At 38.6% G+C, this 27,371-nt stretch overlaps 1 protein-coding gene across 1 annotated transcript in view; it reads right to left on the minus strand.

Annotated features, from left to right (window-relative positions):
* The window catches only part of PIP4K2A (phosphatidylinositol-5-phosphate 4-kinase type 2 alpha), a 204,204-nt gene that overhangs the window by 42,815 nt on the left and 134,018 nt on the right, over nt 1-27,371 (minus strand). The window contains exon 4 of the mRNA XM_027847829.1: nt 19,020-19,172. Coding sequence (XP_027703630.1) covers nt 19,020-19,172 — 153 coding nt within the window. The remainder of the gene's footprint in view (nt 1-19,019; nt 19,173-27,371) is intronic.

The raw sequence follows: 27,371 nt of genomic DNA on the forward strand, positions 1-27,371 counted from the left end.
GGGAGGGTATTTGCAGAGCTGATATGTAAGCTGGTAAGGATTTCAATGAGGGCAAGCAATGAGCGGGAGTTCTAGGTATAAAGAATGGGAGAAGCTAAGACATTAAGATAGAAGAGCATGAGTCATGTTTATGAGCAATGAGAAGTCCAGTTTGACCACAGCACGGGGTCCATGGAAGACAGGAGTCATTAGGGGGATGGGTATCCTAACCCAATTACCTGAGGTCCTAGTTTAGGAAGGTAAATGGGTCCTTCCTTTTGTCCTTCCCAAATATAGTCCCTCCTCAAAGACCTAAAACTCCTCAATCCTGACATCCCTTCTCAAGCCATCTTCTCATACGCTTTCAAATAAATACTAATCATTATTGTTTCACTGCCAGGTTCCTGGAAAGAGTCGTGCACTCTTCTTGTTTCCATTTCTTTGGCATAATTCACTTCTCAACTCCTTACCACCTAGTTTTCTACCCTACAACTCTAATGAAATTGCTCTCTCCAAAGTTTAACTGATCTATCCAATGTCATTTTCTGAGTCCTCATCCTTCTTTGAAGCTCCTGTTGACCACCCTCTTCCTCCTAAATATTTTCTCCTCCCTTGGCTACTGTGACTTTGGTTCTCTGTTATCTCTCTGGCCTGTCCAGAGTCCTCAGTCTCCTTGGCTGATTCATCATTCACCTTCTAGCTCCAAAATGTAGGTCTTCTTCTATTCTCTATACTTTCTTTCCTAAGTGATCTCATCGTCTTTCACATGTTCATTTATTTCTGCTACATATACCTATATGTCTGTCTGTCTGTCTGTCTGTCTCTCTCTCCCTCCCTCTCCCTCTCCAGCTTTAATCCTTCTCTGGAACTCCTATTTCACATCATTACTTGCCTGCTGGATGATCCTATCTAGTTACCCTGTGGACAAGTGCCACCTCCTATATGAGGCCTTTTCTGATCCCCTCAGTAGCTAGTTTCCTTCCTGTCAAATAACTTTTGTTTTTTTTTATCTACATATGTTGTCTTCCCAAAATAATATTTCCTTGAGGGAAGGAATTATTTCACTTTTGCCATTGTATTCTCATTACATGACACATAGTAGGTGTTTATGATCTTAACTTCAATATGTCCAAAATGTCCATCATCCCCACCCCCTAAACTTATTCCTTCTTTCGAGGTAATTGTTTCGTTTCTGTTTTTGTATTCTCACTGCTGGACAAGAATATTTGTTTCATTGAATCAAATTCAGTTGTGGGGTCTAGAGACAAACATAGTCCTCGGAGGCAGGATCTAAGAAGTGCTGAATACCTTGGGAATGTTACCATTTGCTGTCTCCTGAGCTGTCACCACACAAACACAAACATACACACACATTGTGTTTGCTTGGTAAATCTCAGTATAACCTTGGCTGACTTGGGTTACTTTGTTAGACAATGTTCCTCTTAGGATTTTTGTAGCTGCATTATAGAGCACCAGGTCCCATTTACACAGTCTCCTGAATCTTTACTAAACTCATTCTACTTGCTTTTTGTCAGTTCTCAAACCTGCCCAAACCCTTGTAAATCCTGATCCCATATACTCATACAGGTATGCCTCACTTTACTTCATGCAATCAATGAGGTCTTGAAGATGTTTATGTCAATAGGTTTGCAATGCCCTTCTGCAAAGTCAAGAACAACTCCCCAGTTTATTTATGGCAAAACTTTGAATTTTCATATGCTTGATTTTCTTACAGCAAGTCACACTAATACCAAACATGGGATCCTATCCAATTGTCTAGCTAAACATATTAAATCCTTTTTGGTTTACATGGCTTGTAAGATCAAATGATGTCTACCTTCTTTCAGATACCTAAACAAACAAAGAAGTAATGAAGTCAAATTAAGAATCAACGTAGGAATAAAACGGTTTCAGATGTAACAGGATGAGGTTTAGAAAATGAGTCATAAAATCACACAGTCACAGCATTTAGAACTGTATGAAACTTCAGAGATCATGAAGTTGAGTGGTTCTTAAACTCGTTGGGTCATAGGCCCTTCTGGGAGCCACTGTCTGGTGAAGCTTACAGATCCCTTCTCAGAAGGATGTTTTTTAAGTATATAAAATAAAACTGGATTTCAAAGTAAAACAAATATAATGAAATATAGTTATATTTTTTTTAAATTCACAAATCTCAGGTTAAGAAGCCTGATCTATTAGCTCTCCCATTTTACAGATGAGAAAACTGATGATGTCATTCCATTATAACTATAACAACTTATATCAATACAATCTATTATTTTAAAATATCCTAGGCAATTTTATTTTAAATGATTGAGATAGTCAGTCAATCAAAAAAAAAAAGTGACTTCTATGTGCCAGATACCGAGCTAAGTGCTAGGGATACAAAGAAAGGCAAAAGACAGTACCTGCCCTCAAGGAGCTCATAATTTAATGGAAGGTCTCATATGCAAACAACTATGTACCAACAAGGTATATACAGGATAAGTAGGAGATAACAACAGAGGGAAGGCAGGTGGGATTGAGAAAGGCTTCTTGTAGAAGGTAGAATTTTAGCAGGGACTTAAGCCCAGAGAGGAAGATGAAGATGCAATCATTTTATGCTTAAGGATCAGCCAATGAAAATGCCCATGGCATAACGAAAGAAGTGCTGCTGGGCATTTAGCCAGAAAGATCTGTGTTCAAATCTAACCTCTGACATATACTAACTGTGTGACCCTAGGTAAGTCACCTAACCTCTATGTGCCTAGACAGCTCCCTAGTTTTATCTACAAAGTCACAGAAGGTGGAGAGAGGAGGTTCCCACAGCAGGCTGATAAATCACAGATCCAGTCACATATGGTTGATGTAGTTTCTGAACACACAATCTAAGGAAGCTTCTTCTTCCACTAGCTTAGATTTATTTCTGAATGGCAGCACACAAAAGGCCAATATTCATTCCCTTGGGTCACCTCTTGGATTTTGGTCTGCAGGAATAGTGCAAATATTACGTCCGTTTCGGGCTAGCGTCCGGACTTGGCCCCAGAGCAGTTCTCTATAGTCGGCGGTGAGGACAGGGCCTTCTCAAGCATTCCCCAGCTGCTTCCTTCCAAATGAATTCCACGATGGCAGGCATTGGAAGCAAAGCAGTGCTCTATTAACATCTCAGTTTAAAGACTTAACAGGTGCAGTGACAGAATGCAGTCTAGCAGACTCCTTCCTGGACCCCAGACAAGTCGGCTGGATCATGTTCATTGCTGCTTGGTGGTCTCACAGGAGCCTGGGAAGCAAATGGACCAAATGCACAGGAAAGTCCATTGTCTAGACGAGAACAGGGCCCAGAACTCTGGGTCACAAATCAGCCATGATAAATCAGTCTCTTTGGAGAGCAAACATGGCATATGGACAATACACAACAGGTTTTTTTGTTTTGGTTTGGTTTTTGTTTTTTAATGAGGGAGAACCATTCAAAAACCACATTTTTTTTTTCATTTCCACTCATAGCTCAGTGCTTGCTTGTTACTTCTACCTTCCACAGGTTCTCTGAATGACCTATATTCAAGTGCTTTCACTTAGTATGGGTGGTCCTGCTTTTCAGGTGGTGGGTCACTAATCAACAAGAATTAACACTTTCTTTCAACGTTAAAGCCTCTGAGCAGGCTTTGAGTAGGCATATTTTGAAACCCCCAACTCCTATTTTGAATGGCATTTATCCTTACTTAATTCTCACTACATTTATTATGTCTTTAGTCAAATAAATTGCAAATAATTCCTTGGACTGCTTCCATAAATCACACATCTCAGCAATATATTATCTGTTTTTACATCTTACTAGACCACCACACAGTAGCATGTGGGAAAGTGTTTAGATTTGGAGCCAGAAGACTTGGATTCAAATCCTAATTCTGTCAATTGCTACTTTGCCTTTCAGAGTCTCAGCTTCCTCATCTATAAAACAAGAAAGGCGGACGGCATGATTTCTATGATGCTTGCCAACTTGACAATCCCAGGATCCTTTCCTTTGACTCATTTGCCTCTTTCTATACTATTCTCCAGGAAAAGCACCTTAATGTTTGTCTGTAGTAATTGATTTGGATCTCTGAATTCCCAACAGTAATGTTTTCTGCATTTATTTTATTCTTTTTAAAACTCATTTATGATTTCATAGTCAAGAAAAACAGATTTTATTTCTTTAAGGGTCTCAGGTGGAAGTTTTTCCCTGTTAGGACATCAAAGCAGCAACTAATTGGTTGGATGGAGAGTCAATGCCACAGTTTAATCAATTCATCAATAAACATTTATTAAGTGGCTACTATGTGCCAGACATTATGCTAAGTGTAATTGTCTAAAATGGATAAACTGTAATGTTTTAAGACTTCAGTTTCCTTTTGCTCTTCAGTCCACAGTCACTCAAAAATGACCAACATGACAAATCTATAACTTGCTATTTATCGCAAAGCAAAACGAAATGTGGACTTTCAATGATTCAAAGCCAAATGCAGCTTCAAATTGAGGCCAACTTTAAATGATACACCAAAATACAGAAATATCAATAGTTCTCTGTGATATTATGAATCTGGCTTTTGGCTAATAGGCAATTACTATTCCCGTCATTAGTCCATTTAGGCTATAGGAAAATTCTATCCAGTTAATACTTCCTATGTGTGCTTCATTTAATTTTTTAAAAGATTAAATCACCCTCAGTGTTTAGAATGACTCACTGGCTCTGTTTCTACATATTACCACCACTACCAATTAAAAAGGGCAAACTTTTCATTGCCCCCGTTGACCAGCTCTTCTTTCCTTTCCTACTCCCCAGCTACCAAACCCACATTGGATTTACTGATGCTTAATCAATGAGGTATTTTGGCATAATGGAGTTACAGAATACATAGGGGTCACTGGTATAAGCCCTAAAATCACTCAATATTTAAGTTATCTTGAATATTTCTGAAGCTAATTAAGAGTTATTAGCATACTTAGACAACTTTTACTCAGTCTGATATTTATAGAACAATTTATTCCTTCAGCTTAATGAAATCATGCTTGAGATATACATTCCCTGTAATTATCAACAAATGCTGGGGCTGGGATAATCATGGGATCATCAGTCCAGATCTGGGAGGGATATTAAAAGTCATCTAGTCCAAGCCTTTTGTTTTACAGATGAAGACACTGATCTGCTTCAAGTAGGTTAAATGATTTGTCTAAGGTGACAAAGATGGCATCAGAACTCCAGGTTCTCTGACTCCCAATTCAGAGGGCTTTCTACTGCACCAAACTGCCCTAAAATGCTTATGATTCTCCAAATGAAACTACAGACTAAAGTAATTCTACAAGGCCAAATAAATTCTGACAAGGCAAAATAAACATCATCTTCATTAAAAAAAAAAGGAGTTGACTTGGTTTAAAATAAGGTTTTTAATAAATGCAAATGGCATTTATTTTTCCACTATTAAAATATAAAATGGAGTTCTACTGTTCTATGGTGTGCACAGATTCTTATTTCTAATAGAATCTTAAAAAGTCTAAGGAAATACTTTTAATTAAATTGTATCTATCTTTACCTTGATAATATTGCATCAGCCACATAAATAGATTAACAAAGAGCTACAATGTCTTCTAAGAGTGGGAGAGGCTCATGGGGCTTTGTATTTTTCTTTGGGGGGGGATACATCTGTAATATCCTCCATGGGGAACTCCCAGTGTGGAAAGTCCCACAACCAATGCAGATTGGTACTGTCCTATAACTAACAGTATTGGAGGGTTGCCTGAGGGCAATGAAAGGAAAGAAAAAATCATTTATTAAGTGCCTGCTGTGTACCAGGTACTGTGCTAAGAACTTGACAAATATCATTTCATTTGATCCTTACAACAATCCTGGGAGGTGGTTGCTAATATTATCCACCTTTCATAGCTGGGGAAGCTGAGGCAGACAGAAGTTAAGTGACTTGTCCAGGATCACACAACTAGTAAGCATCTGCAGTCGGATTTGATCTTGGGTCTTCCTGGCCCAGCATTCTAATCTATTAAAGGTTAAATGATTTGGTCATATGGAATCACATAGCTAGGACATGTCTGAGGTAGGACTTGGACACAGATCTTACTAACTGCAAGGCTGGTCCTCTAATCCTTACATTGGGATACCTCCCATGATTCTGTAAGAATTATTAAGGAAGAAAACAGTATAACAACTAGGCTATTCCCCTCCCATGTCTGTAGCATGATCAAGAGTGACAGCGCTTTACTGATTTGGTTTAAAAAGCTCTTTTCCACTCTGCAGAGCACTCCTGATGGTTCGGAGAAAAGGCTGTAGGGGAACCCTTCAAAAATCAGCTCTCTCTGCACCAATGAGGAGGACTGACATTGGTAGCTTGCCAAGTAGCCAACATAAGCCTTTAAGTTTCATGACAGCATTCTTGCCCAGGTTCTGGAAAATGGACAGTGCTCTTGAGTTTTCCTCGTCACCAATGGAGTGAAGCAAGGCTGTGTGCTTGCTCCCATACTAAATTTTTAGCATGGTGTTTTCAGCAATGTTGTTAGACGCCTTCAGCAAGGACAAAAATGGCATGAAGGTCAGCTACTGAACTGACAGTAAATTATTTAGCTTGAAAAGACTACAAGCCAAGACTAAAGTGGAGGGAGAGTTGATGCATGATATTTTGTTCACAGATGACTGTGCACTCAATGCAGCAACAAAGTATGGATCAATTCTCTGCTGCCTAATAGTTAACACCAAGAAAACACAGGTTCTCCATCAGGCAGTACTACACCATCCATATGTGGAACCACTGGTTTCAGCAGATGCAGAAATAGAGATTGATATGGATAAGTTCACTGACTTTGGCAGTATACTTTCTAAGGATGTACACATAGAAGATGAGGTTGATGCACACATTGACAGAGCTAGCTGAGTGTTTGGGAGACTTCAAAGGAAAGTGTGTGAGAGAAGAGGCAATATTAGGCTGCCTACCAAACCGAACGTCTGGTTCAGGCCATACTTGGGTTGGGGGTGGGGGGGTTTGTGGGCTATTTGACACCTCTGGTGTAGTAGATAAAGTACCAGACTGAGTCAGAAAGACTTGAGGTCAAATTCGCCTTTGTCAGGATCCTGCCTACTAGCTGCATGACCATGGGCAAATAATTTAACCTGTAAGCTTCAGTTTCTTCATATTTAAAACAGTGATAATAATACTTGAAATACCTAACTTCCAGGGTTGTCGCAAAAAAAAGTACAGAAAGTATTTTATAAACCTAAATTGCTACATATAAGTTATTATTATTATTTATAAGCTTATATATTATATATCAACATAAGATTTTATAATAATAATAAATAATAGCAAGAATAACAGCATAACGATGTTCTAGGATGGGCTGGTAAAGAAAATAATAGTGTTATGTTGAGCTATGGAAAAATTCCATAGAAAGTATATGTTTAAGTGTGAAAGAGACAGGATCCTTCAGAGGGATTCTTTAAAAAAAAATTGGAAATAGTTAAGGAATTAATGCAAAAAACTGTTCCCAGTTAGCAATGTTCTTTCCACTATACCACATTCCAGCTTCTTCTTCCCTTTCTTGTGTTTGTAGAAAAATCTTGTGAAACTGGAATCCATTTTCTGACAGTGATGCCTTTGTTCTTGGCTGCTTGTAATTCAATTCAGGGAACATCTGTTAGACACTAACTATATTGGAGGCATGGTGCTAGACTATGTGGATGTGAAGACCAAAACTAGACAGTTTCTGCCCTTCAGAAACTTGAAGTGTATGTGTATGTTGTGTATGTGTGTGTGAAGTACAAGGGGTGGTGTGTGCATATATACAGATAAATACAAGGAAAGGTAGAGAGCATTAACAAGTAGGTGTATGTGTGTATGTGTGTGTGTGAGAGTGTGCACAAGTCATGGGGGAAGGAACCAAGGTGTTCATCCAGCTGAACTTTAAAGAACTATAAGGATTTTGAAAGGTGAAGATAAGAAAGGAATGCATTCTGGGCATGCACAAGTGATTGAGTATAGTCATAGACTTATAAGATCATAGGTTCTGAACTGGAAGGGACCTTAGAGGTAACCGATTTTAATCTGATCATTTTATAGCTGAGAAAGCTGAGGCCCAGAGAGGTTAAGTGATTTTCTCAAGTTCAGAAGTGGTAGAGTTGTCATGGGCAGCTAAGGAGTACAGTGGATAGAGTGCCAGCTCTGGTGTCAGAGTTCAAATCTGGCCTCCAACACTTACTAGTTGTGTGACCCCAGGCAAGTCACTTAAGTCACCTAACTGCCTCAGTTCCTCATCTATAAAATGAGCCAGAGAAGGAAACAGCAAACCATTCCAATATCTTTGCCAAGAAAATCTGAAATGGGGTCACAAAGAGTTGGACACAACAACCACAGAGTTGTCAAGGATGACTGAGGTTGAAGAATGGTGATGACCTCAAAAGTAATAGGGAAGACTGAAGAAGGGACAACAGATTTAGAGTGGAAGAGAATGAGTTTTATTTTGAATATGTTGAACTTGGGATGCCAATGGAACAACGAGGTGGAGATGTTCAATAGACATTTGGTGGTGACATACTAGAGACTGGGGGAGATTAGGACCATTATCTATAGTGGTGAGAAATTAATTTCCTTGTCATTACAGTTTTGACAATGATTTGTCCGAGTGAGTTGAAGTTCACTCCTTTTGACATTCAGTGAATTTGGTCAATTGTACTTTGTTTCTCATTTTCAATATAACTGGAATTTTTTTTTTCTTGCTATTTCCTGAAATATAGCAGTCAGGGTCTTTTCTTCTTCGCTATATTTTGGAAGCCCAATTATTCTTAAACAGTCTTTCCTTGTTCATTCCTTCAGATCTGTCACTTTTGTCGGTCGTGCTTCCAAATCTTTTTTTCCAGGTAATGTTTTCTGGGTTTGTTTTTCTACTTTTTCTTTTCCTTCTGTGAAGGACCAACTTGACTGGAATCCCTCCAGTGCCCAGAACTACGGTCATTTATAGAATCCTAGAACTTAAGAGTTGGAAAAGTCCTTAAAGATGATCTAATCTCAAACCTCTCATTTTACATAAAATAGTTAAAAAAAATAAGAATTAGAATAACAGATGACATTTACATAGGTCTTGGAAGTTTATAAAACATATATTTTATCTCACTAGATTCTCAACAGCTCAACCAGTAGAACTGGTATGTTATCCCCATTTTACAGATGAGGAATCAAACCAAGAGAGTAATCAAACCATGATCACAGAGCAAGTAAGTATTGGTGTAAGAATGCAAACTCCAGGTCCCTCTGGACTCCAAGTCTAGCACTCTCTATACTCCAAAAAGCTGTGATTAGTCTAAATTCGCAAGGCTTGTAGCGTTTGCTGAGTCAGAACTGGAACACAGGTCTTCTTACTCCTAATCCTGTGTTGCTTCCATTTTTCCATGGTGCCTCACTCATATGCCTCCTTTACCTCCTGTCCAGCTCAGGCTCTGGGATATACCTATCTCCCAGGCAAGGGAAGTGTGATGATATAAGGAACAAGTCCATTTTGCTGCTGGTTTGACTCTTAGGTTATACCATAGTTCTAGTCATCCATGTCTTACCTTGTTTCTTGTGACCATACACCTGCCCTGTAATGCAGTCCCAGTCCTGTTTTCTGTGTCCAAGCCCTTGCCTTGGTTCCCTGCCCAGTCCTTGTAACTAAATCCTTACTACCTGCTGTCAGCTCTCCATCTGTTGCTTTCTGCCTGGCTCCCTCTCACCAAGCTGTCCACCTGTCTTCCATTACCTGACCTCCCTGATGCCAAATGCCTGTCTGACTTCCTCATATTACTTGTTATGAAGCCCGTACTGTTTACCTGCCTCAGGGTGAGCCTGTTGAATCTCTGAACCCACAACACATCTGTATCTAGGTCCAGAGACTCTTCAGGTCCTGAATAGGGAGGTTTTAAAGTGCATTCAGCACTGCTGGTTGTGCTAATTCCCTCTACTATGCATGGTGTTCCAAAAGTCTTAGTGTAGCTGTAAGCTTTAGTAGCTATTAGACAGTTTATAAGTTATTAAAGTTTCATGTTGCACTAAGACTTTTGGGATACTTCCTATATCAAAGACCTTTTTGACATAAGCAGTTGATCTGTTGTCCATTCTAAAAAGGTGACTGGAGGATTTGACAACAGAATAAGGCTCAGTATAAACTCACCTTCCATTTTATAAATTTCAATTTGTTACTTCACTACACTTTGTGGGAAGACCTCTATGGTAAAAATAGAGGTAAGACCTGTGATTTCATTGGTGTAAAGTGTTCTTGTTAAGAAATATTCTCTACCAAGGTAGGTCAGTAACTTTTCTGAAATGTATAGCCTTATAAGGTTGCTTAGAGCATGGATAGGTTAAGTGACTTGCCTAAAGCCATATGACTAGTACAGCAGAGACCTAAATCCAGGTCTTTCTGGTTCTCTTTCTGGTGCCAGGCTGTCCTTACATCCTTTGACAAAGTAAATTACAAAGGAAGCCGCCAATGATCAGGCTTCAAAGAGTGGTCAAAATGTTCCTTTAGCCAACAATTCTAGAGCAGAAGTTCTCAAAAACATTTTTCTTAGATTGGGAGTTCTTAGCCTGGGGGCCTGTGAACTTGATCTTTAAAAATATTTTTGTAACTATACTTAAATATAATTGATTTCCTTCGTAATTCCATGTATTTTCTTTTATGTATTTAAGGATATTATTCTGAGAAGGGGTTCATAGGCTTCAACAGACTGCCAAAGGGGTACGCAACAGAAAAAGGTTAAGAATCTCTCTTCTATAGAGAGAAGGAGAACATAGGGTATTCTGATAATCTTAGTGCAGTTTTAAACAAACAAATAAACAAACCAACAAACTATATATATATATACATTCACATACATATACATATATATGTACACATACACACACATACACATAGATATATATACATACATATACACATACATATATACACATATCTGTGCACATGAAGACAGTCACACACATACACACACACACACTCTTCTATGGTTCTGTAATATCATCAATCCAATGATGATAATCACAACCCACCCACATCTTATTCTATGTGACTCTTCTTTTCCTCTTATAAATTCTTCATAGGGGGCCACCCAACATGTTGAGGGCTTCCTTCTTGGCATTGTGTGAATTCCAGAGAAGCACACAGGCTGCCCATTGGCATTCTCTCAATTTTGATCCACAGTCAATCCAATTCTTTACATATGAAGAAAATACTTTTGATACGTAGCGCTAAGATTTCTGGTCTCTCTCATTTCTTACTCCTGAACAATATTGTCCAACATATTTTTCATTTTCCTCTCTATGATCACCTTAGCATCAATATCCCTAAGTATTCAATCATCCTCATATAGTGATTTAATTTGAAAGGGTGTTGCTGAATTCTTTATAGAATTTCTCTACCTCCTTAGCCTCTGAAACACCTGCTGGCATAGAAAATGCAATTGTCTGCATGGTGATCTTTTTGCTAAGGCTTAGAACAGAGAGGCACATTTTCAAAACTTTGGTGACTAGGTGATGACTTCTTTGGCCATGGCATGATAGTGATGCCAGAGATAGTGATAGATCTATGATTTCACTGGCATAGGAATTCTCCGATGAGGAAACTCCCTCTACCAAAGTAGGGTGATACCTCTGCAACTCATGGTTTTAGAGAGCTGCCTTGAACACTGGATGGTAAGCCATGGGACATGCAGCTAGTATGTGTCCGAGGTAGTGCTTGAACCCAGGTCTTGCTAACTCTAAGACCCACTCTCAGACCACTATGCCCCATTGTCTCTCAGGAAACTTATGAAACAAACAAACAAAAACACAAAATGTTCCACAGTCCCATATGCTCTTTGGTGTTTCATAGTGATGGTGATCGAATGGTTGAAAAAGGTTCACAGGTTACCAAGAATTCAAGTTTTTAGTCTATGGATATATTTAACTCTAGATAATGTAAGTGTGAGGTCTTTTTATATAATTACCAGTGAATTGTTACATTACTGGAAGACCTGAACTACATTAATACTTGTAACAGACCCAGAAGACAAAAGGAGAGTGCCATTAAATGGAAGGAAAACTTAGTGGTTCTCCTCAGGGAGCAAAACAAGGAAGTGGGCAGAATTGTTTTCATCAGGCACCCAAAGAAAACAAGATGTAATATTTCATGGGACACCATCATTGTGTCTTATAGTGCTCCTGTTGACAGAGCCTAGACCTGTGATTTTATTGATATGGGGAATTCTCTGGTAAGGAAACTTCCTGTACCAATGCAGGGCAACACTTTTCTACAACTTAACAGTCCTAAAGTTGCCTTGATCAGAGGGTCCATAACAGTAATTAGAAAATATTTTACAAAATAGCTAAATACAATAAAACACAGATATATTGTATTTGAAAACTAAGTCAACATACAGCCTACTGCGATCTTTATGTACAGATTAATGGCCCCCATTTCTATTTAAATTTGACCACCTAGGCTTACAGCACTGGAGGGTTACATACGTTTTGCCCAACGTTTGGTGGTTATGTTCTTGTCCTTCATGCTCAAAGAAGTCTAAAATAACATCACTATATTGGGGTCAAGGTACAGGGTGTCTGATTGTGGCTGATCAGACCAACATGAGCTTGGAAGATTCTACCACAGGTCAGGCACAAATAGTCCATACGAACATTTGGAGGAGAGATGTCTCTAAATTTGTGCATCTCACATTTGCCCAAAGTGGTCAAAAGGAGTCAGAAAGGAACTTGCACCCAAATCTTCCTGGCTCCAAAGCTGGTTCTCTATCCCCTAAGCCAGACTGCTTATTGAGACTTGATTTTATTGAACACAAGCAAAAAGACCACTATGGAGAGAACTGTAGTTTATATGCCAATATCTGTTGTAGAAGATGAAGAGGAATCCTACAAAGAACCTAGCAATGTATTCAAAACCAAGTCAAAATATACTGTGCTTAGTAATTTCAATGCTAAGGTGGCTACAGGGAAAGATGTAAAATCGAATACATCTACCAGCATTTCTAGTACAACTTTTCTTTTATCAGTAGCAACATTTGAACCCTAACAAGGAGTCCTTGATGTGCTATGTGAAAAGAAGTAAAATTGAAGCTTAGGAAGATAAAATTAAGATGAACAGCTGGAGGAGACCAAGTACGTGCTGAGAAAAACCGTGCTGGATCAACAAAATCGTTAAAGCCCTAAGAGATTGCTTTATGTCAGGGGTTCGTAACCTTTTTTTGTATCATGATCTCCTTTGGCAATCTGAGTGAAGCCTCAGGACCCCTTTTCAGAATAATGTTTTTAAAGAATGAAATAAAATAAAATAAATAGGATAAAAAAGAAACCAACTACACTGAAATCCAGTTACCAAAAAAAAAAAACAAAAAAACAACCTAAAACTCAGACTCCAGGATAAGATCTCCCTGCTTTTCATGAAACAAAGAAAAATATAAAATATTTGAGATAGGGGAAAATACTCAAATAATAAAAAAGAAATCATGGGTGCTATTAATGTGCAAGAAAAGTGACCAAGAGAATATAAAAAAACTACTCATGTCTACCTCCTCACCTTTATAAAATTTGAGAATGATCTATGTGAGTATTGAGGACATTTTTGATGAAAATACAACAAGGAAACAAGAATGCTTTGGCAAGCAATTTTTCACAGACAGTACCATGGCTGGTCTCTCACACTGTATACCAAGATAAGGTCAAAATGGATAAATGATTTAGACATAAAGAGTAATATCACAAGTAAATTAAAAGAGTATGGAAAAATGTACCTGTCAGATCTATGGATAAGGGAAGAGTTTATGACCAAACAAAAAATAGAGGAGACTACAGGAAGTAAAACAGATAATTATGATTACATGAAATTTAAAAGCTTTTGCACAAACAAAACTAATGTAGTCAAAAATAGAAGGAAAATAAGAAACTGGGGAAAAAATTTTGCAACAAGTTTCTCAGATAAAGGTCTAATTTCTCAATATATAGAGAATTGAGCCAAATTTATGAAAATAAGAGCCATTCCCCAGTTGATAAATGATCAAAGGACATGAACAGGCAGTTTTCAGAAGAAATCAAAGCCGTCAATAGCTATCTGAGAAAATGCTCTAAATCCCTACCGATGAGAGAAATGCTAATTAAAACAACTCTGAGATACTACCTCACACCTAACAGATTGGCTAACATGACAAAAAAAGAAAATGACTAATGTGGAAAAATTGGGACACTAATGCATTGTTGATAGAGTCATGAACCAGTTCAACCATTCTAGAGCACAATTTTAAACTATGCCCAATGGGCTAGAAAACTGTTCACACCCTTCATATTCTTTGACCTAGCAATACCACTACTAGGTCTCTATCCCAAAGAGATCAAAGAAAAGGGGAAAGGATCTATGTACACAAAAACATTTATAGCAGCTCTCTTTGTGGTGGCAATGAATTGTAAATAGAGGGAATGCTCATCAATTGGGGAATGACTAAACAAGTTGTTGTATATGATTATGATGGAATACTATTGTGTTAGAAGCAGTGATGAGCAGCATGGTTTCAGAAAAACCTGGGAAGACTTATATGAATCCATGCAAATTGAAGTGAATAGAACCAGGAGAACATTGTACATAATAACAGCAATACCAGAAAGATGATCAACTGCGAAAGACTTCTGATCAAGATAATGATCCAAGACAATTCCAAAGGACCCAGGATGAAAAATGCTATTCATTTCCAGAAGGAGAACTGATGAACTCTGAATGCAGACTGAAGCATACTTTTTAAAAACTTTATTCTTATTATTTTATTTTGTTTGTGTTTTCTTTTACAACATTGCTAATAATTACAACAAATGCTAATTTTGCATGACCTCATATATATAACTGAAATCAAAGTGTTTGCCTTCTCAAGGAGAGGTAAGGAGCAGAAGGGAGGGAATCTGGAATTCAAAAGTATAAAAAATGATTGTTAAAAAATTTTACATGTAATAGGGAAATATTTAATGAAGTAAATAGAAATATTTTTTAAAAAGAAATTTATTGTCTAAATTTTTTTTAAATAAAGTTAACATAAATGCTGAAAGTGGCAGTGATTGCAAGATCTTGCTGTATTTATCGGGTTTTGATTTTATTTTTTTAAAAAGGGCTCTGTAGTTCAGGCCAATTTTATCTTATTTTATTTCACTTTTTCTTTTTTGAGAATCACCCAGGCTAGAAGTACAATGGCCACTCATAGTACTAATCCTACTATTGATCATCATGGGAGCTTTGACCTGCTCTGTTTCCAACCTGGGCAATTTAACATCTTTCAGGCAGCCTGATAACCATCCAATCCCAGGGGCTCACAATATTACTGCTGAACTTGGTTCAGACACCTGACTGATTGGCTTAGCTCACAGCAACTCAGAACTACCAAGCTCCAGGGATCTAGCTGCCTTAGCCTCCCCGGGAGCAGTGATTACAGATGTTCAGCACTACATTAGGCCAAAAGCCAGCTGTAAAGGCTCTCCTTCAACAAGAAATCTGTCATGCAAATATTAGGATCAAACACGATTCCTTGGTAAATGTGATCATACATAATTTTTTTTCAGTGATTAATTATTCTTACTAAGCAAGGACTCAAACAAGGAGATAGGTGCTTTCCAGAGGCATCCACCACTTTCCCTGAGAATATCTCCTACTAAGGGATCTGCTTCCCCATGGCTTACAGATTAAAGACAGAGAGCTGTAAGGGACTTCAGAAGCCATCCAGCACAACCCCCTCATTTTACAGAGGAGAATGCTGACACCCAGAAGTTAAGTGACTTGAGTAAAGTCACACAGATAACAACGATCAGAGGCAGGATCCTTCGTTTTTTAAGTGGAGATTTTTCCACTCTACCGTGCTGTGTCTAACTCTCAGGTAGGGTCTAAAATGACAAAGGATTGCCTATTGATGGGAAGGATGTTGTATTGATTACATCAAACCCCAGGATGGTCATGTCGTGAGAGTGAGGGACTGTCAGTTGAGATCTTTAATGAAATCTATGATCATTCAAAAGAGATCATCCTAACAATCCAAAGGGTAAATGGATGAAAAGATATTGTCTTGGCTATGACATAAAAATAGGTACACATATCTGGGATGTCCCCTGCAGATGGACAATAAGTTGAGCCTAGAACTGAACAGCAGAAAGAAAGTTATAAGGGAATTCAGAAGTCATCCTATGGGTCTGTTAGACTCCTCTTGGATTCCTCCTTCTTCCTGGCCCAGTTCAACTTAAATGCTGTCTACTCCCATTCATTAGTTCCTCCTAGGTCTACTGGGCCTTCCTTCTTCCCTTCTCAAGTGTTATGTCTCCTGTCCATCCCCCTGGGTCCTCAGATATCTCACTTGCAAAATGAGAGAGTGATGGCCTCAAAGTTGCCTTGTACCTTAGAGAGGCATTTTCCACTTTGGCTGAAGATGGAGGGAGGCTCCCACTGGGCCTGGTGTCCCCCAGGAAGACTCATGGAAACTCACGAAACAGTATTTGCTACAAGGGCTAACTAAAATTGGATTGCATTTGGGAAATTACACAATACTTTTAATAAATTTGGGCTGTGACCTGTCACAGAAATTCATCTTTTCAAACTAAATATTCTCCTGGTGATGCCATATGGCTGTGAATTCTGAAGCTTCATGATCAAATGAGCAATCTAAGTTGTATGTCAGTCAAAGGGCAATGAAGAGACGACTGGTGAGCACAAGCTGACTAATCAGCTCCCAGGAATGACTTGCCCACAAGGAGTGATGTATGGGATATCATTGAGGAAACATGATTGGAAAAGGATGAAGATTAGTCATAGGTGAGAGTCTGGGAGAACAGAAGGACAATCAGAATGCTGTACTGATAAGTAGGAAATGTAAGAGATCTAGAAAAAGGCTTCCAGCAATTTGGTTGCTCTGTGAAGCAAATCTGAAACACACAATAGTCTCAAAGGATGAAAAGACATGCGCATTCTCCACAAGTGGAGGGAGTCTCCATGTTAATGGATTCATTGGGGTGTCTGGGAGAGGCAGCATGGCATACTAGATGGAGAACTGGCCTCAGTCAGGAAGGCCTGGGTTCTGGTCTCATCCCAGACACAAACTTGTAACCTAGACAAATTATTTTATGTCTCAGTGCCCCAGGAAATTCTCTAGGATTTTAAGTTACAGAATGGCGATGGATTTGCTTTGGTGGACTAAGTATCCTTATAAGGAGTTCTTTATAACAAGGTCTAGGTCTTTTCTCCCTTAATGTGTTTATTTATGAATATTGCATCCCTTCAGGAGAATATAAGCTCCGTGACGGCAGGGACTCTTGTGTGTTTTTGTCTTTGTATCGCTGCAGTACTTGCCCAAGAGTAGACCCCTAATAAATGTTTACTGTGTTGTATCATGTTGTATTCTTATTAAAGGCATATCTTTAAAGAGTGGTGTACTAATGTTTTCAGAAGAAATTTCTACTTCCTAGATTCAAAGGATAGCCAAAACATTATTTACTTCCCAGACCAATAACTTAGGAAAAGAAAAGATTTTTATTGTTATTGAAGAGTCTTGTCAATTTGAAAACTCTGAAAGGAAGGGCACATTTAAGATTTAAACTTCATAAAGTTTATATGATAATTTTTTTAAACAGTTTCAAAGCATAGTCAACTGTTGATCATGCACACTGTGACTTGCCCTCAAAAACAGGCTTTCAAGTTCTTATTGACACTGCTTTTAGTGCCCCGTAATGAAGCTTGTGTTTACATGACACCAAAACATTCAGGGGATTCATTCAATTAAGTAGGAAAAAAAACCCCAATCAATTCAGAGGGAAAAGTCACCAAAAAGGCTGTGGGCAAAACTGAATGACTGACCCAAATTTTCCCTCTTCAACTACTGTTTTGACATTGTACAGATAAAGCCCTAGTCACTAGAATTTACAGGAATTTTAAGAGAAAAGCCTTAAGCTTTAAGAGAAAACCTTTTAGATCAAACACTTAGTTATTTCCTTCTAATCTAGAGATGTCATGAACTAGGGAAATCTACAGTACCATGAAAATCACAAGGAGAAAAGGTTTTGAACTCAAAGTGTCAACAAGATGTTGATGTTTGAGCCTCAAGCCATGTTTTATTTGAAGGGTGTTAAGTGTTTTATTTGTAAAAGATTGACACTTTTCAAATCAGGGCCTGGTAAGTGACATTCCATCTTCTAGCTCCCGTTCAATGCTTTTGTGTAATCTACCATATTTCGTTTGTGTCCAAAGAAGCGGAGATGAGGGCTCTTGCATTGATGCATGTAGCTTCATTCCTAGGTTCTTTCAGAGAGAAGTCACTGAGGGATAGGAAGGGGACACTGGAAATTCAAAGGGACAGGAAGCAGAATGTGATGCCCAGGTTTACTTTCCCTACCCCAAAAACCTCTCCAGTGGAAAACAAGTTATACTTTGTGTGGATTAGGGATAGGAGAAAATTGAGAGGATAGAGGAGATAAGATCTGGGGAATAAGTAGAAAAAAACTTAAATGCCAACTCAACTTCTGGCAATAGTAATTAACCTTTGTGAGCATTTTCTGAGTCTGAAGCTGGAATGATGTAAGCTCAGGATGATCATTTCACCCTGAGGACAAGAACTGAGGAATGTATGACACATTGGGAGGACATTCCAATGAAAATGAAAGGGACAGAGCATTGGCAGAAGCTCCCTTAATGATTCAGAAGCCCTTGGGTTGGTAAGTAGTGGTGACTGTAAAACTGTTAAAGTTTTATCGACATCTGAAAAGTACAACACTCTGTTGAAGGCTGTTACATAAATATAAAACACTACCTTTTTATGGTATAAGTTTAATCCCACATATTAGATGCCAGTAATAGGGGCAAGTTAACATCAATCTTAAGAAACCTATTCACTTTCTGATGAAAGGAGATTTATATGCTACATCTGTCCTTACACAATCATTTTCTGGCTACATATATTTATATATAGTTAAGCTTTCAGCTTTAATAATAGTTAGCCATCATTTATAACCACTCTCAGATTTCCACATAAAGATAGGGAAAGGGAAAATTACCTGGTGGTATTTCTTGAGGATGTTATGCATTTCAGCCACATCTTCACTTGTGATCGTTTTGATGATGTATCTTTTGTCATAGGAAGTATGAAATCGCGCTCCACTGCGTGCCTGGGAGTCGTTTGGAAGTGGTGCACTTCTTGTCAAGGAATTCTGTTCACAGCAGCAAAGAAGGAAAACTGGGTCAGATTCGCAGGTTCTATCAAAATTTCCATTCGTAGTCAAAACAATTGTGATTGATGCTTTCATCTCTCAGTATTGCCTTACATACTGATCACTGAGCAATGGCTTAGTGCTTATGCCTGATAGCATGATTCCATGGTCTAGACAGCAGATGGAGATCTCCAAAGCAGATACTTTTTTTTTTTTTTAACCACTGGCTCTGTTACAACTTGGATGAAGCCACTAGTCTGCTCTGATTCTGTTTCACTACTTGCAAAATGGAGGTTAATGCTAAGTGGGATTTTTTTTTTTCAGAGGGAGGATGACTACATAAAACTGTAATGGATTTTGAAAATGAAATATCTTAACATTTTTCAAATAATAATAATGATGATGATGTTATTTTCATCTTGTCACAAAATACAATAATGACAAGGTCACAGATAAAGAATTGGAAGGAACCCTAGAGGTCACTGGGCCCAACTCCTTTCATGGCTGTTTAAGAGTTTGCAATTTAACAGCACTACTCCAGAAGCTAAGACAGAGAGGTCCAAACACATAAAAAAAATTAGAATTATTATTGGAATTTGGGAGTTCAAAATATTCTAGCTCTGATTGCAAATTATTTGTTAGAGTGCTTTAGCATTTTTTTTCTGTGAAAAATTCTGTCAAAAGGAATATTCATCATTAACACACATTCTAAATCACTGATAGATGACTGATGCCCCAGTAACTAGCACAGCATCTGGCATGTAGTAGGTGCTTAATAAATACTTGCAGAATGATCAGTAGAATGGGTAAGCACCATGCTTTAGTGGTCACAGATTTGGAGATCATCAACTCTAGTCCCCTCAATTTACAGAGGAGAAACTGGAGGTTCTGGGAGTCTACAGGACTTAAAGGTTCATAGATCTGGGCTAGAAGAGGCCTTAAGGTCATCATTTTTTGGATGAGGATACTGAGTCAGAGAGGGGTTAAATTACTTGTCCAGGGTCAACAGCTAGTAAATATCTGATACAGGATCTGAACCCAGGTCTTCCTGACCCCAAGTCCAGCATATTTACTATGCAGCTCTCCACAAGGTTCCAAGGTGGTAATCAGTCGATAAGCATTTCATTAGTGCCTACCAAGTGTTAGGCACTGTGCTAGGTACTGAGGAAAAAGAAATAGTTCCCGGACTCAAGGTGCTAATGCCAGAGCCAGGATTTGAAGACACAGGGAATGGGAGAAAAACATTGGAGTGAAAAGATGGAGGGGCAGCTAGGTGGTGCAGTGGATAGAGCACCGGCCCTGGAGTCAGGAGGACCTGAGTTCAAATCTGGCCCCAGACACATAATACTCACTAGCTTGTGTGACCCTGGGCAAGTCACTTAACCCCATTGCCTAGCCAAAAAAATAAATAAATAAATTGTATGATATACTTGGTTGAGATTCTTAAAATCTAGCTACTGCCCAGATTCTTACAATCTAGTCACATGCTCAAATAGGGTCAGCTAGGTGGCACAGTGGATAGAAGACCTGAGTTCAAATCCTGTCTCAGACCAGACAATTGACACTTACTAGCTGTGTGACCCTCGGCAAGTCACTTAACCCCACTGCCTAGCCAAAAAAAAAAAAAAAAAAAAGAGGGGATCACTTTGTGTCAGAAGCGCTGGGTTTGAATTCTGATTCTTTGATTTCTCAGCTCTGTGACATTGAGCAAATCAAAAACAGGTATCGTAATTGTACTAGCTTCCTGGTTGGATGCTGTGAGGAAAGTACTTTGTAAACTTGAAAGTGCTGTAAAAGGTGAGCTGTTATACATATGAATTGTTATCATTAACAAGAGAAAAGAGCAAGAAGGGATGAGAAGAAGAGTGGCACAGTAGATACAAGAGGGAGGCCTGAGAAAGCTTGAGAATGGGACACTGGTCACAGGTCAGAAAGTATCTCAAGGACTTCATAAGAGGTAAGATCAGGCAGCATCTAGAAGAAACCGCAATACACATGCACCTGAACTGTCTGTCATCTGCTTTGGTAGCCAGGCAATTGATTGCTTTCAAACACAAGTTAAGTTGATTGAATGTCATGAAGCTGGGCTGATAATATATTCTTCAAATCTACACAGTTTGTATTCTGAAGTTCTCTCACATTGCAACAGAGTTTAACTGTGCGCTGACCTGCCTGTGTGTGCTGAACTGCAGTGGTCAAAATGACAGACTCAGTACCACCAGAGGTAAAAATGATGGAGGCAATAAGGACATGACCAAGGGAGGAGAGGGACCTTGTCCCTTGACTCCCCTAGTGGCTGCACTAAGAACCATCCTGGAACATAATGGAAGCCCAGGGTTTCCCTCAGCCCCATTTTGAGGCAAAACCCACCTCACAACCCTTCTTAACTCTATGAAGACAGAATTTAAAGGCTCATCGACCTTGGGTTAGAGGAGACTTCAGAGGTCATTAAGTTCAACCTTATTTTATAGATGAAGAATCTAAGGTGAATCTAATGATTCTCCAGATAGATTCCACAGGTAGGGTTTGAATTCAAGTCCTCTGAATGAAGAACCAGTGCTCCTTCCACTGTACCATTACCCCGCCCCCCTCAGCGTCTGACTTCCTATCTCACTGCCGAGTAGCCTGAGATCTCCGTGAAACCCACCTGTGCCATGTTATTCTGGTCACCAAGTCTGGCTCCATAGTCTCTTGGCATTTAGGGTTAGGTGTGTGTACTTTAAGTTGGTACTCTAGAGCAGAGGTATCAAACGCTACTCCAGTGAACCATGAACTACATTAAAATATGGCTGGAAAATATTTAACAAAATAAATAAAATACAATAGAACATAGATGTCAATATGTGGTCCACACTTTGTGGCCCCCTTTCTATTTGGGATAGACACTACTGCTGTAGAGTACTTGCATTCTTTTTGTCCTATTTGCTCCCTATGCCCCTCAAGGGCAGGCACTCTTTCAACTTTTTTTCTATTGCTCTACCATGCCTCATATTACATAACTATTACATGAGCCAAATGGGCACTTGGATTAAATGTTGACTTGTGAAGCCTTAAAGAACCATGTACATGGGGCAGCTAGGTGGGACAGTGGATAGAACTCCAGCCTTGGAGTCAGGAGGACCTGAGTTCAAATCCAGCCTCAGACACTTGACACTTACTGTGACTTACTGTGTGACCCTGGGCAAGTCACTTAATCCCAATTGCCTCACCAAAAAAGCAAAAAAAAAAAAAAAATCACGTACATTCTGGATAAGTGAACAAGGATCTCTTTAGCAAAGCAGCCCTACCCACCAGGAAGTAAGAATTCTTCTATAATAAATCTTTTAAATAAAAGATTATTTTTTTCCTTTCTATTACATGTTAGTCTCTATCCTTACAATTATTCTCTTTCCTTCCTTGATATCATCAACATGATACAAGCTTGTCATGTATGATAAAAGGGCAGTGGTTTGGCTCTGAGAGGCTTGGCACTTACTAATGAATTACTACATGCTCCTATGTTCTTTCAGACAAATACTGCAGCAGAAATGGCATTATAATTCAATTGTGAGATACAGACTCCTGATTTCAACACAGTAAGACATAACTGTTAAATTCTGAGAAATAATATTGTCCGTTACTTTTCTTTATCATGTTACAAAACTTGAGAAAGAGGAAAAAAAATCAATGTAATTACTACTGTCTTTAGAATTATTTTCGAGGAAGATGAAATTCATCAACTTGACTAGGTAACCTATAGCTCAGTATGAAAAAAAAAGTGATATTAATGGGGGATTAATTTTCAATTATATTGGTTATCTCAGTAAATCTCCCTTATACTGCTTCCTGTGTACACAAAATAAAAGAAGACAAAGTATACATTTTAATTCATTTACTGGGATTTAAAAGCTAGCAAAATTATTGGCCTTTGTTAAAGGAGCCATGAAAACATTTTGTCTTATTTTCACAAATATTAATCTGCTGAAGAAATCTAAGAATTGTAAAATGAAAACTAAAACCTTAAACAATCAAATTATAAAACATATGAACTATAATGAAAAACTTGCAAACATAACTAGCTAAAATACTAACTTCTTGGAAAAAATATAGAATAACTGAGTTTCATCAACTCCACTGATATCAAAGCTTGCTTTTCTTAACACAAAGGTACTGAGTTATTATTTCTCAGCTATAATACAGCACATAATAAATAATTCATTATGCAATACATAATTTATACCACATACTGAAAGTTATAACATAATGTTTTTCAATATTATGGATCTGTGACAGCAAAAAACCAAAAACTTTGGAGAGTAAAATGTTTGCTGCTATGGCACTGATCAAACTAAGCTATTTCCCCACTTGGAAATTTTTTGGTCCCAACTGGAAATCCATTTCCTTTCTAATTAGTTATGAGGCAGTGAAGGAAAGCAAAGCTGTGCTCTGAAGATTCTGAAATGTCTGCTTTTGCTCTGGTCTCTTCTTCAGAGAAGGAATAATGACTGGCATCATCCAAAATTAACACATTCCCTATCACTGTCTATCTGAGTATCAGTCAGTCTACTATGTTTTAACAACGAATGTATACTGAAGTTGATATGCCCAATGCTGACTGACAGCTCAGTTAGGCAGTGATATTGATGGAAAAGAGAGGGTGTGGCCTAATACCATGATATTCTCTTTTATAGTCAAAAGTAAGCAGTTGACTGGACAAAGGCTGTTCTCTTCTTGGATAGTTCACAGTAAATCAGTACAAACTATCCCTAAATCCCTGGTGTTACACATCTCATCCATCGACCTTTTTAAATACTACAAATATTAAGTCGGTATCCTAGAACAATATTTCAAGAATCAGTAGTACCATGGTAGATCTTATTGGAGTACTCTATATCAAATAATAATAGTTTCGAGTCACCTTTGCTAAAGAGTTCTAAAGGAATAACATGAACTCCTCTTTGCAAGGCAGTGGTTTTAAAAATTAGGAATTTCATCTCAAAAGGAAGAAATTATTCTTACAACATTGTTCATCAAAAAGTATCCCTACAGAAATGTGTTCATGAAATAAGATGAAAAAATGGTCGGCAATGGGAGAAGATAATTAGACTATGTTTCAGAGCAGATTTAGAAAAATTTGTTATCTAACAAAATTGTTGAATGCATAAAATTCCTAGATTATCTATGAGCCTCTGTGATATAGATGCATTTGGTCATAGTTCCTTGAAGGATCATAAAGAAATAGCTTCCAGGGGCAGCTAGGTGGTGCAGTGGATAGAGCACCGGCCCTGGAGTCAGGAGGACCTAAGATAAACCCGGCCTCAGACCAAACACTTGACACTTACTAGCTGTGTGACCCTGGGCAAGTCACTTAACCCCAACTGCCTAGAAAATAAAATAAAAAAGAAATAGCTTCCAGTGGCAATAGTGCAGGTGGTTTATTATTCCTTTTACTGAATACAACTGAGCAAAATTCTACTTGCAAAAAGTTGTTGTTGAAAGCATTTCTGCAAATGCTAATGCAAAATGAAGTTACTTCAGGACTGGTGAGTATGGAATTAGAACAAAGAGTATATGTTCTCAGTATTAAGATAAACTTTTGTTCCCTTGGGCATTATCATTTGACAATAGAATTGGGGGAGCCTTAGATGCACATTCAGACATCAGTGGACTATGCTGTCTCTGGGCAGAGGTTTCCTCAGCAGCATGCCCAGGAATCCAATCACTTTTGACCAATTTACCTATGATCTGTAGCTCAACTGGGCAGAGATAAGCAGTTCAAATTGGATCACCAGCACCAGAGACATTACTGATGCTGTTTATTAAAGGATAGGCAACTGCTAATTGCATTTAATGATAATACATTCTCCTTTTAAAAAGTTATGCATCAATGGGATCATTTCTGAAGTTTGCGATTCCTCGCATGTTCTACGGTACACTCAGGTAACTTGTCTATTACTACTGATATCTTAGAGGATTTTTATAAAAATAATTGACAAACTCAATTCTTTTCCTAAATCCAAGAAAAAAAACCTATCATGCCAACAGACCCAATATGGAGGCAATGGCATTATAAATTGCTTGGCACATGATAAGTTTGTTCCCTGACTGATGACTGCATGTGCAAATATCAATTTAATATGTATATGTAACTGCTCTTTTGACCACACATGTTTTACTTATTCTCCTTCAGGCTTGCTCAGCACTACTGAAAAAAAAAAAGATGCACTGAGGAAGAATTGATGAAATTACGAATATTTTGTATATGTCTTTTGAAAAAAAAAAAAGACAGAGAAGTCAGAGAACACCTTTGAAGAACTGTGGGTTCTTGAGGTATGTTGAGTATGTCAAGGTAAAGGCTTAGAAATTGGTCATGGAGGCAAGAGAAGGAGGGGAGGGGAAGACAACACAATAACAGAAGATTACATAGTACATGGGGATTGGGAATTCACAGTGAGTCTTCCTTATGCCTGCACTTGAAAATTGCTTTTATGTCAGTAAGAAAAAAGCACGTGACTCCTCAAATTTGGAGCGCGAAGCACATTTTCCCAAAGGTGATTTGCAGATCTGTCAGTATTAGACAAAATGTTTCCTCATTCAGATTAATTTCTAAATTCAAAAAACTGTCCCCCTTCCAAGGTGGTTTTCAGGCAGGTAGGTGTGACTGTGAATGTCTGCAGGGGTGCTGAACAATCCTTGCTGACAAAGGAAAACAGTATTTAACATGCCCTTAGTATTCAGTTCCTTTCTCAAAGATGCAACCTCAGATATGCACAAAACACTAGCCTCTGCATTAAACCACTGAAAGCATCAACCAATAACTCAGAAGCACCATTTTCTTTTTTCAAAATCTTCTTATAACCAGAGTGGCACTGAATGGGAAATGAGGAATGGCAATCTCATTCTGTTTGCCTATAAGCAAACACCCACTGGAGGAAAGAAGCCAGATGCAATTCATTAACAATTTAGTGCAGTCACATGGCCTCTTTTTTTATGAGTGACCCGAAGCTTTAGTAGGCTAGCTGTGGGCATATCTTTCAATGACAGCAGTGTTTGGGTGCTGGCCATCATCCTGAAACCATTCCATAACCATTTTAGAGGTGTGCAGAGCTCGAAGCCCCTGTTGTTAGGGACAATGCAACAGAAAATGCCTTTTGCAGGCACAGCAAGTGCTATAGAGATAAAAAGCCTTTCTGAAGCAGGAATGCATGTTTTTGGTTTTTTTTTTTTTGAGTTCAGTTTACTTCTCTTTGTTGTCCAGTCATTTCAATCATGTCTGATTCTTCGTGACCCCATTTGGGGTTTTCTTGGCAGAGATATTGGAGTGGTTTGCCATTTCCTTTGACAGCTCATTTTATATATGAGGATACTGAGGCAAACAGGGTTAAGTGACTCTCCCAAGGTCACACAGGTAATAAGTGTCCGAGGGCAGATTTGAACTCAGGAAGATGAGTCTTTCTGACTCCAGGCCCAGAGCTCTGCGCACTATGGCGCCACCTAGCTGCCAGTTACTTCTCTAACTTACTTTATCATCATTACTGTGGCTTAAAGCCACACACTGCTTGATGGTTTACAAAGTACCTGTCTTCACAACACCCCTGTGAGCTAAGTCTCATTTTATATTTAAGGAAACTAAGGCTTGAGGAGGTGATAATGACTCTGAGCAGCATGTGACACCACTGACCAGGGGAGACTATTAAGGGCCCCCCTGATGTTTTGGGTTAACAATACTGCCTCCCTCCCTGGAGTTTCCTCACACTGTTTTCCACTGGTTCTCCTGCTACCAGTCCTACCATTCCTCAGACCTCTTTGTTGGATCATTACCCATGATACAATCACCCTAACTGTGGATATCTCCCAGCTCTTTTCTTTCTATATCTTTTCTCTTACTGAGCCCACCAGCTGCCATGAATTATTATCTCTATGCAGAAGACTTCCAGATCTCTCTACCTAGCCCTAGTCTCTCTACTGAACTCTAGATAGACGTTTCCAACTGGCCATCCTCGAGGTACCTCAAACTCACTATGTCTCTCACAGAATTCATTATCTTACCTTCTAAACTCTCCCTACTGCAAGTTTCCCTATTTTCATTGAAGGCACTACTATTCTTCTTGTCCCCTGGGTTTAATGTTTCAAGGTCATCTTCTAAAAAATCCTCTGTAACAAATACTCTCAGTTACATTCTCATTATCTCCAAGAGGTCTACTTGCAAATGCTTATCAT

Source organism: Vombatus ursinus, unplaced genomic scaffold, assembly GCF_900497805.2.
Source record: "Vombatus ursinus unplaced genomic scaffold, bare-nosed wombat genome assembly UNPS02005459.1, whole genome shotgun sequence".
In the NCBI taxonomy this organism is placed as follows: domain Eukaryota; kingdom Metazoa; phylum Chordata; class Mammalia; order Diprotodontia; family Vombatidae; genus Vombatus; species Vombatus ursinus.